Source organism: Fopius arisanus, unplaced genomic scaffold (genome assembly GCF_000806365.1).
Source record: "Fopius arisanus strain USDA-PBARC FA_bdor unplaced genomic scaffold, ASM80636v1 scaffold00008, whole genome shotgun sequence".
Lineage (NCBI taxonomy): Eukaryota > Metazoa > Arthropoda > Insecta > Hymenoptera > Braconidae > Fopius > Fopius arisanus.
Genome location: NW_011887747.1, coordinates 1249978 through 1262113, shown reverse-complemented (window position 1 = coordinate 1262113; position 12136 = coordinate 1249978). Strand labels below are relative to the sequence as shown.

At 41.0% G+C, this 12136-nt stretch overlaps 1 protein-coding gene across 1 annotated transcript in view; it reads left to right on the top strand.

The window, feature by feature from the left end:
* LOC105273961 (uncharacterized) overlaps positions 1-10950 on the top strand; it is a 47173-nt gene extending 36223 nt beyond the window's left edge. Inside the window, exons 4-6 of the mRNA XM_011316713.1 lie at positions 8574-8812; positions 8884-9016; positions 9194-10950. Coding sequence (XP_011315015.1) covers positions 8574-8812; positions 8884-9016; positions 9194-10038 — 1217 coding nt within the window. The 3' untranslated portion in view covers positions 10039-10950. The remainder of the gene's footprint in view (positions 1-8573; positions 8813-8883; positions 9017-9193) is intronic.
* The last annotated feature ends 1186 nt before the right edge of the window (positions 10951-12136 follow it).

Genomic DNA, 12136 nt, shown 5'->3' with positions numbered 1-12136 from the left:
TCCCAAAGTCTTCATTATCCGGTCGTCCCGAGAGTTGAGGAGCCCATTCACTCAGGTCGCTCATCGACCGCCAACAGCCGCTCTCCAGTGATCCACGAATTTTCCTGTGTTGCCAACAACGTTATTAACCCTTTCACATCGTCGTATAGTCCAATTAAGCACAATTTTTAATGTACTTCACTGTGAAAAGTGCCCTTTCATGCCCACCCTTCCACCCATTTTTTTAATGAATATCCATCTCCTTATTAATTTTTCCCATATTCAGCGTATATTATGCATTCGAGTCAAACATTGCATAGGGCGGGGCATAATAAACGTCAGTTGATTCTGTTCGACCTCATACTTTTGCAGACACGCTCTTTTACGAGCCCTCTACGATCCGCGGCTTTCCATTCTACCCTGCGCTTTTAAATCACGATATCTCGACACAAAGGCGCGCAGTCCAAAACTGCCAACTGCATTCATCATTTCTCCGATTTATCCTCCTTTTTTTTCACTCGTTCTGGCATACCCCCGTGACATAGACTATTTGGAAAATCTACAGTTATACAGTAGTTCAACACTGGTTTGGGTCAGACAAAAAACATGTGTTCCCATTTACGACGGGAGAACAGGGCGATTGATCGTGCTGCTTTTCATACGTAGTTTATACATTCTTTTTTTCTGTATGGTTGTTTTTACTTGGCAGAAAAGTAGTAAGGAATGCGGAAAAGTTTTTAAGCTCACGTATATATTCTCTACTTCTCTACTCTTTCCACTGTACTTGACCTCGTTCCATGAATTTTCGGGCGTCCCGTTGGTTTTCACTTTTAATCCTGTGACGTTTGGGGTCTCCGCTTTCCAATAATTCCACTGTTAGTGGGCTCTGGATAGCCCCCTGATGGACACTTGGAATCAAACCTCCAGGTTGCCAAGTTGACCGTCACCTTAGCTAGCCAAGCGGGATGAGCTCACGGGGAGTTCGCTCGTTGTTGCGGTGAGAACAGATATTCCAGGGGAAGGCACTTAACACCTTGTTTGGATAGTGTGCGTGTGGGTTGGGCCAAATAGAATAGATCGCCAACCGGATCCATTCCATCGTTGCACTTTCAGAAACCTAAAAAGCAAAAAGAAACAACGTCAGACAGGCTCCTCACGTCACAATCCAAAACTCTTTCATAATCTCCGACTATTTCCGAGGGTAGAGAACACGAAAATATACTTTGTCAAAGTTCCGAACTCCAACTCCTGTCTTTCCTCATTCCCCGAAGCGTTGCGAATAAATTTTCGAATATTACGATTTTCAAATGCACTATTGTTGGACGCTCTTGTCAATGCGTCGGGAAAACTTTTCATCGTGAAAGTTTCTCGAGAAACAGTACTTCTTTTCCTACCTACACGAGTGCCTGGAATAGAATTTAAACAGGAACCTTCTCTCTTCTTTTCTCTCTTATCTACCAACTCCATTCACCTCAAGAATCTTCAAGCCACTAACGTAAAAGTTCGATTTCTCAGCTTTTAGAAGATTATGTACTCAATATTGTTGGGTTCCTATATTGCACCCACTCACTAACACTTTCCAACTGTTACTAGTAGTGGTGACCTTCCTTCGTTGTACATGTCATTTATTTAAGGCTGAATATTGCGCTGAGTGGTTGAGAATTCCGGATGCAACGATGATATTTTCACTCAGCATATGACAAGTATTTTCTATTTCTTTTTCATCGTTTTCGCTTTCTCTTTTTTGGGTGTGACTAAAGCAGACACCAGAGATAAAGACCACATCACCTCCGGGCCCAGTGTAATACGTCAACCCGAGACGAGTTCAAACAGCCGAGCTCTTATCTGTAACGCGCCTTCATCACAACATTCAAAGAGAAAAAATTCTATTTTACCACGTGTTGCCACATACTCTGCAAGTCTTTCGGATGAAGAATATATTAAAACTACCTCGAGGCATTCTATCTTAAGACGCCGCGCATTCTTTTTTCCTATGTCTGCTTTTCAGCACTTATACACGAAAGATACTATTTCTTCGATAATCATTTTCAATCAAACCTGAACCTCAATTCCTTCTGGAGCGGAGCGTAAACTTTGCGGTAAAACGTCCAAATCAAATACTAAGGATAAAATCTAACTTATGTGTTATTAACTATTTGCAATTAAACATCCCTCCAAGTTACGGTACAAAGCGATTTCGTGAAGTCTCAAACAAGGAAACTACCAGTCAGTGAGACTAATTATTCTCCAAATTATACTCTATTCTTTGATGCAACCCATTGTCAAACTTTGATTGACAAATCGCTGGAACTCTGATTGAGATTTTTTTCCAGCTACTACACTTGAAGTTGAGGAAACTGATACGTTCGAGCGATAAATCATCAGTGACGAGTCTCGAGATGAAGATAACAGACTGAAAAATAGGGCCTCAATCAAAATCTAAGATAGATGCGGGCATTGTAATGGGATGATCAATGCAGAATTTGTAAAAATTCCTTATCAAATCGTTTGATATTTCATAACTTTCGTCTCAATCCGAATGTAACACCATTCTTCTGAAAATTATTCTTGAATTATTGGTGAAGTTTTTCCGTTCCTTTAATGGGCAGTACTGAAACATCGAAGTTGTTTAAAAATTTCTCGATTTTCAATGAGTCTAATATTCCTTATTTGGAAAATCGTTCTCACTTCGAGTCCTCAGACACTTTGAGAGACTCTGGTGTTTAAGAAACATGTGCTACACCATTTTGAAGCTCATTATGACATCAGCTTTCAAATGATCGTTTAGGATATCTCACTACAGAAGAGAGAGATGTAGCTGACTCCTTTGTTTCTGCAATAACTATCCGCACCTCATCTGTTCACAGGGAATGTCTGCATGTTACCGTGCCGGGATTGAAAAAAAGGTCATGCAGGCGGAATCGTAAATTGGCAAACGGGAGGGATTCTGTAAACGTCCGATAAGGCTAAATATGGCAAAACAGGCTAGCCCAAACTCACGTCGCTAGACTCGACAATGCCGGGAATTATGCAGCAACGGTACAATCGTTTTACGAGCTGTGCAATACTGCATTGCCGAACAATAGCCACATATTCGCTGGTATGAGTACCTATTCAATGGACAATTCACGTGGAATTATCATTCTTCGATTGAATTCAATGAGAACTATCAGCATTCTGAAGCATAACATGCTTCATATGGACGGAATGCCTGTGTGTAGATTGAAATTACTCACCTGAGAGGTGTGAGTAGTGTCTTGACCTCTTGCTTTCTCTGGAAGAGCAACTGAAGTATTCCTGAAATGCAGTACGGCTTAAGTCAAGAAGATGGGAGATAATGACGTCGTTAGAATATTCCTGGTTTCGTCCTAGCCACTTTAAAGGCATCTAGCATAATCACGTATATCACCATAAAATTAATGGACAATGTTGTGTTCGCTGATTGCCAAACTTGTATTTAACCCAATCCAGTCGAGATCGATTCGGTACAACATTGAATATCCCTCTCTGATTTGGCATATTGCTCTCCTTCACCCAATAACTATACGTGTTATTAGATAATTAGAATTGAATGGATTTGCGAGGATGTCATTGGAATAAATTGATAGGTGTATCCGGTCAGAACAAATTTATGCAGTTTTTAAATCGCAATTTCGATCGCGGAATCTCGCTCGGCAAATTAAACACCTGAAATTATATGCATACAATTCATATTTGAAACAGAATAGTTGAAAATACCTCCAGGGAGAGGTGCTCCATCTATCACATGAACGTATTTGGACGTACAAAGGGAAATTCGAGTGAATTTGCAGAAACGAAAGAGCAATCGTTGATTTTGTAAATATAGGGCCCAAACGAAAAGAGAACATTCAAATTGGTTAAAAAGATGGAAAAAAATTTGTTCGGTTTTAGTCCCCTTCACACGTCTAATATATGGCTTCTGGACAAATAAACTAAGTTTTTCCCAAATTTGAATTTTTTCGATCAACGAGCCGTTGATTTTACGTGTACTCAAATGACCCTGTTCTCAGAGGTCTCAGCATATCACTATATTGGTACAGTAGAATCCCGTTATAAAAACTCGACTAATGTATTGGTCAGCATCTGTTCACTAATACTCGGTTTTCGGATGCTTGGTCCGTACACTGGCTTGCATCGTTCGTCGTTTTTATGCTCCTACTACAAGATTTAGGTACTAGGTTAGTGGTATAACAATCAAAACAAACAAGGCACCGATAATCGGGCCGGAGTTATCATTCAAGGCTCGATAGAGTATTGGGCCAGTCTCTTTTCAAGGCTTCGGAAATGTTGGCGTCAAATTTGACCCAATCTTGACCCAATCCTCAGGCCAATCCGGCCATGCTACATCAATAGTCAACACCTCTCCTCGATTTCTGTTTCCACGTATCTTTCAGTTCCCGTACTCCACTACCCCCAGACTCCAACATTGAACCTTGAACATTGAACATTGAACCGGGCATTGTTTCGCTCGGTGAGGAGGTGTATTACGGTTAAAATAATGCCAAGAAAATAAATTTCTCTCGTGATCGAATTTATCGACTACAACGGGACTATCGACTACAACGGGAGTCTACTGTATTACTATCAATTCAACAACAATAATAATTAAACTACTTCATAAATATGAAAATTAATATACTGGAATATCGTAGAACATCATATCCAGTGCCCGTATGTATGATATGTTACCACTGGCTCAAGTTATTTAATCCCACAAACATAAACCAGCGTCGGGAATGGCAGAGAAATTTATGACCACCAGTGGGTGCCAGAGAAGGGAATTCATCCGGCTTACCCAGTAAATATTCGTTGGACTATGAAGTGTAGACCCTCGATACCCTGAAACTGAGATGTACATAGATCACAGCAACGAGAAATCCGCGGGCACTGAATTATTTTCATCTGTAATCCACCTCAAAACTTACCCACTGTAATTCCCTACAGCGTACTATGCCTATCTTGAGACAGTAGTAACTAATTCCTCAGCACAATACATCTAGACCGAAGGGATCTTCAGGACATAAGTTTCTAGAGACAAAGTTGGTAGAGATGGCCCGCTCGCCAGTTGTACTCCGATCCTTTGCCATTGAGCATTGTTGAATGTACATGTGCACGATTCTGTAGGTGGCGTCTCTTGAGCACCCTATCTTTTGGCACAAGATGGAGTTTGTCAACTTTGATCTAGAATACTCCGAGGATGACAATGTTCAAGAACCAATACCAAAGTAAATAGCGACGGGAGATATTGGGAAGAGAAGGTCATTGACATGAAACAGAAATTATATCAACTCGTCGTAAATCACATAGCCAACGGACAAAACACTTCCGCAGCTACCAGCGTCTACCCTAAATTGTAATTATTTCTAATTAATTGGATGAAGAAGGGTAATTTGGCCTTGCAAGGAGAAAATGTTCCGGTAAGGATACGGGAACATAAGCTATTTCAGCAAAACGAAGGGACGAAACTCCGTCACGTTTGCTTTGAACTTTGTCGAGGGGTTCGGATGGCTAATAAGAGCAGGAATGGCTTTGGCTCTTCTCAACCTCTCCTCAACCCTCCGTTCCAAACAAACCGTAGAATTATCAACCTTACGAAAGTATCGATTGGATGTCTCTCCATTTGATATAACGAATTTCCGAGTATGATTGAGGAGCAGTAATTATATCCTCCAAGTTATCTAGGGGGAATTGTCGAGTGTCGGTTGATAGCCGAGTGCCACTATCGCTCCCGCCGAGGAAATTCCTTAAACATCTTCTGCGGAGCTCCAGAAGAGGCCCACTCGATCCACTGAAGACCACTCTTCAATGGCAACTACTTTCAGGGTGAAGCCCGTCGAAGAAAAGAAGAGAAAACGTTATTTACTGGCCGTTATAGTGGAATCTCCTATCCTGGGATAAGGCTATGTGAGAGTCTTCTTTGCTTACTCGCTCCTGACGTATAAAATGCCTACCGTCATGCTGCACTACCCAACGTTTCTCAGTAAATATTTACTCCAAGATTGGGGAGGAGGAGTCTGTTGGAAAATTGTGGAAGTAAAGGAGACTTGGATATGAGAGTTGGTGGGAACAAATAGAACTGAATATATGTGGACGTGAGGAAAAAGTAAACTAGAGGACATCATCGTGGAAGATGAACGGAAAAAATTGCCTGCCATAGTTGGCAATTTTCAATAGTTTTTTCAGGCACAAATGATTCATCCAGCAATCGTTGAATCGATTTTCTCTTTTGAAAGTAGCTGACTCGAAAGTTACATTGTAAAAAAAGAAGAGGATCATTAGTTAGCTTCATCCAGGACTTTTCCGTCAAAAGTTAATCGACCTTTGTTCCTTATTTCTTACCACCAAGCTGCGTTTCCATCTCTTCACAGTTGGCCGGTAACGAGTAGCCATTAATTCTGGTAGAAGAGGAAGAATTTCAAATATGAGACGAGCCATTGTTCTTCTTCTATTGCATTCAGTCGTCCTGTCCCATTGTCTCCTCTTTTCTCCGGCTTCTCCAATTCGACGCCTTTAGGTTCATCTCATTCTGGGGAATAGAGGTAGAACGAGGTACTGTCGGTCTGCTGGTTATTTTTTACTCGTGACGTTGGGTGCGCCTGACCTCTCGACACCTTTGGGGTGGAAACAAAAAGTTGTGAAAAAAAGTTAGGAATAAAAGTTGCGGGGGGATACTCCATTGTAATTTTGTCGAACTCTCCTGGCACTCGTTCCTCAGCTTCTTATATCTTTTATTTGGTACTAAACTCTTGGTACCGTCGTGGCACCCCCTAACGAGCACTCTGCGCTTCCTTAATCCCAGTGACCATAAAAATCGTTGGGGAAAGTAAAGAGGCGGATGGAGCTGAATTATGAATGAACAAAATCTATGAACATTCCCTGATCCTTCCGTCAGACAATCGCAGTGATCGTTCTCGCATTTCCGTGGAATTCAATAATCCCATGGCATTACCGTAACAAGGGTCTCGATAATAATCCAAGAGGTTGAATGAAAGTGGATAAATGTAATACGAATGAATAAAAAAAAACGTGGCAGACGATAATAAACGTGACAATGCTCTGGCATAAAAATCCAAACATATAGGACGCAATGAACAGGGAAAACGGTAGTCCCGGTGTCAGACATTCGCCTCCCCATCTTCCAGAATGTTCCAAAGGCTGTAGCCTATCCGAGGCACAAGACAATATTGCCTTTCCGTTTATACAACCTCGATCTTAAACTCTGGTTTTACGTCCATGCAAATTTTTACGTCTCTCCATACTCTCCCAACTCCCTCTAATCTCTCTCGTTCGTCGTTTATTTTCAGCACCGTATGAGAGAAGGGTAGTACAGCAGGACAGAAGACGAAGAAAATAAACTAAAACCCTAAGAAAGGAAATAGAACAAAAGAAGATAAAGTAAACGAGAAAATGTGGAATGAAGAGGGTGAGAAAACCTTTCACGTACATGTGTGCTTTCCGCACACATTCGCTTTTGCATTCAGGTCACGCGTTTCTTTTTGTCTTTCACCGTGTAGTTTTCGCGGTTCTGATGACACATTTTCGTGAAGCTTTTCGGTCACAGGGATTTTATTGCTTCTGCGATCAAACCCGGATCGTATTGGGTGGAACTACTTTTCATATTATTCTGCAAAGAACTCGCACGACCACGAAATCGAAACGGTGATGACTCCGTGTACCCATGTCTTCTACAGCCTCCGACTATAATCGCTGTTTCAAGGAGGTAAAAAGTATAAAGAAGAGCCGAAAGAGGTGTGAGGGGAGTGCAGGGGGTGGAAGAAGGAGGAGCGATCGGATCGCAATAAAAACGAAATCGAACTCCCAATGGGGAGCTTACCAGGAAATTGTTCGGAGTGTACGAATTGTCTATCGATATCGTCTTCTCCACGTTTCTCAGCATCTCTCCTGCGATGCTAAAAAAGTTTATTACAGCGTCGCACCACTGCGGTTATTCTTTTTATACCTCATGAAATGCAATTATGCGCCCCCAACAAGGTAAACCAACTTACTCGATCTACTGGTATTGATATTATAAAAATCAACGACAAAAACACTGCATCTCCCTTGACAGTAATTTCCGCAAACTCATTTGCGAAGTATAACGAGGTTCTATTAGTTTTTCGTGAGTTTGTCCCGGTTATTAACGACGGAGTAAACATCATTGTCAGTGATGTCATTAGTGCGTAATGGACGATGCAGAGTATTCATTAAAAGTCCCTTGGTGGAGTGATATTACAGAGAGAATCTGCGATATGGTTTTTCCTTGTTGGCCTAATGAAATATTCCGAATCAACAGTTTGTACACTCAGCAACAGTTTCAGATCAACTGAATGTTGTATGATTAAGGAGGATCCTTTAATACGATTGAAAATGGTCTTTTACCTTTCCATTTCTTCTCTTTGCAGCTCTTCGTATTATTATATTTTACGGAGATAATGCAATGCAATGCAATTGGGGGAGATTAGGCTGCTGTTGTTATTGCTATTGCCTTTTATATATTTATACTTGTTATTACCTTTTTTTTATGCTATTGTTGGATGACTGGATGATACTGAGTATTGGATTCTGTTTTGCAGGTCTTTCAATGGGATGCGGACTGATTGTTCTGGCATCGGCACTGTCCGACGCTTCCTACGAGTCTCCCAAGAGATACAGCCTTTCATCAACATCGAACAACTCCGAGGACAGTGGCCTGCCCCAGTATCACTACGGCTGGTGTTTGCAACTTTCTGGGCTTGCTCTTATCCTTGCGGAAATCGCTGCACTTCTCACAGTCTCCGGCTACATGGCACGATTTCCCACAGTCGAGGACATGGTACCTGCAAAATTCTCACCACCCACCTACCATCCGTCCTCATCTATTTTAACATTCTTGCTGGTTAATAGGTACGAGTCATGGTGCCTGGAGCAGCTAGAAAATTGAATGAGCAGCGTGGATTATCCTCGGAATATCTCGTTAGAGCCCCTCAGAAGTCTCCCAACGCAACTCGAGCAACAACGTTTGATGAGCCAAGCAAAGGTGGGCTGGATTTTCAAAAATTTATGTTAATGCTAGGTTACATTCTAATTACGAAAGCACTCCTCATTAATGGAGCCTCATCCCTTTCTTGATTGGAATACTTTATAATTATGGTTGAGAGGCTGTAATTGAATAAAAATGCATTAAGTATTAACATACGGCCTTTCTCATTTCAAGATGTTATTCTGGGGCCCCAGAGATTGACTGAGGAGGGCACGTCTTTGCTTTGCAAATCAGCCCCTGATATATGCGCATCCAATCCTCAGGTAATCAGTTACGTGGAGAAGGCAGATTTGTCCCACATTTTGCCGGCTTATCCAGACACCCACGTCGTGGATCCTCGTTTCGCGTTCGCCGATAAGTCAGAGCCGGGGGTAGTTGACTCCCAACTGAGTGGTTTCGTCGATAAAGAGGGACTCATCGACTCTAGAATTTTATCCGACTCGAGACAAAACATTATTGCCTCTACCGAAAGTAAGGAACACTCGGTCGGACAAGAGCCGAGGTACATCGAATTTTGCACTGGTGTTAGAGTCGAAAAGTGTTCAAATGATCTCATGAATCATTCTCCTAATATCACAGCTATATCTGATGCTAGGCACGTAACATATGCTGATACAAATCTCAAGCCCGAGACACTCATGGACAGTCCGATGAGTTACAATCGGTACAATTCCTTAGCTGGGCAGACGGTACCGATTATACTGAAGCATCACAACAGTCCTTCCATCTCGGCCATTCAGGCCCAGGGAATGTATCAGAACTTTGGGACTATCAGTTCTGGCAATGTTCACCCTTCTGTTATGCACTCAGGAACTATCCACTCGGGAATTCTCAGAGTATCAGAACCTGGAACGAGTTCCAGTTCGAATTCTAGTCAGCGCAGCATGACCCTGCAGAACCCCAAGAGAAAATCCCAAATTGCCCAGAATACTTTCAGCACTCTTGAATGCGAAAAGAGAAAGACACGCAATCCTGGACTCTCTGGTAAAGCTGGATTCTATACTGGCAGTGCCGTATGACCACCACCACCGCCTCCAACTCCGAGATAACTTGATGAGACTGAATCTGAACTTTAAAGCTTTTACCTTAAATCGTGATGGGTGGTTTATCCTTGGCGGTGGTTTGTCTCGTGGATCGGCGGTTGATAACTTGTATCGTGTAAAATCAGTCTCGTGAAATGGCGAGGCACTGCTAATTGCAGAGACTTTTTGATGATAATAAATATTGTTACGAAGCATGTGATAAACTAGATGCGACGACTGGAAGGAATCGTAACGAGTGTACATAGGCAATGATGTACAACGCATCGAGGAAAGTAACTGTGAACTCACTAAAAATGACACTTTTGTATTACAGAAGAATCAATAATTAGATGTTGGATATTTTGACTGTAGACGGAATGGGTGGAGGATCAGCTATATTCAATGTGAAATAATGCAATAAAAACTGCGAAAAAAAATGTCTAAACATCAATGTCAAAACAATAAAATGTGGGTGATGAATGTTTAGTGATGGAGTGGATGATTTGTGAATTCATATTATAAATATTAAATAATTGTTCATTGTGAAACTGACGAACATGATTGATTAAGTCGACGGATTAGATTTAAAAGGCAAATGTTTAATACTCCAACCGCTAAGACAATACTAAATGGATTCCTACAAATCGATCAATACAGGACGATAATTCAAATCCCGGAACATATCAGAAAGGAGCGATAAAAATAATTGGAGGACAAAATATTTTACGGCCAACATTTTTGAGACTGGGTAAATGCTGCTCTTTTCAAATTTTCTTCTTTTCTATTATGTTCGCACTGCCCCTGATTGTGTATAACGAATAATGTATGATTGCATTTTGTTACTATGCAAACGTCGTTAAAAGTTGAAGTGAGATATTAGAAATCGATGAGTATCTGAGGCTGCATGAAGTGGATGTATGTTTGTCTGCTACGCATCCATTATCTAATGTGATTATATCGTAGTTTGATGTAATAAAAAGATTTCCCCAATTATCACAAATCTTCGAGTGATTCTTTTTATTCTAATAGTACTTAATATAAAAAATTTTCAATTCCCCAAATAACACACGAGAATAGTTTCACTATAAATTAGTTAATTATTCATCAATTATATAGAAAAAAAAGTAACACGGACTCGGATGGTAGACTCTTTTATTTATGAATTAAAAATAGAATAATTACGATTTTTCTTTTGTATTCATATAATTTCGAGAGAATAGAAAAAGATCTTATAAAAATTTGGGCATAAAGAAATATTTTCTGCGTTACGAAATTGGTATTCACGGAAATTGAAAATTTTATAGAGTCACTTAAATTTTGTGCCCCCATGTAACCCCCTTAATCCCCCTCCATAAAATTTTTAAATTTCAGTGAATACCAATTTCGTAACCCAGAAAATTATATTCACCCTATCGACTGGTCCCTCTGACAGCGAGACTGCTACTGAGGCAGTTACCGAGTCGGCTGACGGGTAGACACCCCACCATTGGGTGCGGCCCCCTCTTTCTCGTGGGGTGAGGTACTACACGCCCGTTGGGTCAGTCAAACCCCCACTGAGCGGCTCAGTTCGGGAGGGGGCACTTCACCCCAAGAGAAAGAGGGGGTCGCACCCAAGGGTGGGGTGTCTGCCCGTCAGCCGACTCGGTAACTGTCTCAGTAGTAGTCCCGCTGTCAGAGGGACCAATCGACTGGGTGAATTTTATTTCCCGAAAATTTTAAATTTTTCAATTTCAGTGAATACCTCCTCGATTTTCATGCTCCCCTGATACTTTTTCAAAAATTTCGGATTTTCAAATTTCAGGGAATACCTCCTCCATTTTTATGCTCCCCTGATACTTTTTTGAAAATTTTGAATTTTCCAATTTCCGTGAATGCCTTCTTGATTTTCATGCTCCCCTGATACTTTTTTGAAAATTTCGAATTTTTCAAATTTCAGTGAATACCTCCTCCATTTTCATGCTCACTTGATACTTTTTTGAAAATTTCGAATTTTTCAATTTCAGTGAATACCTCCTCGATTTTCATGCTCTCCTGATACTTTTTTGAAAATTTCGAATTTTTCAAATTTCACTGAATACCTCCTCGATTTTCATGC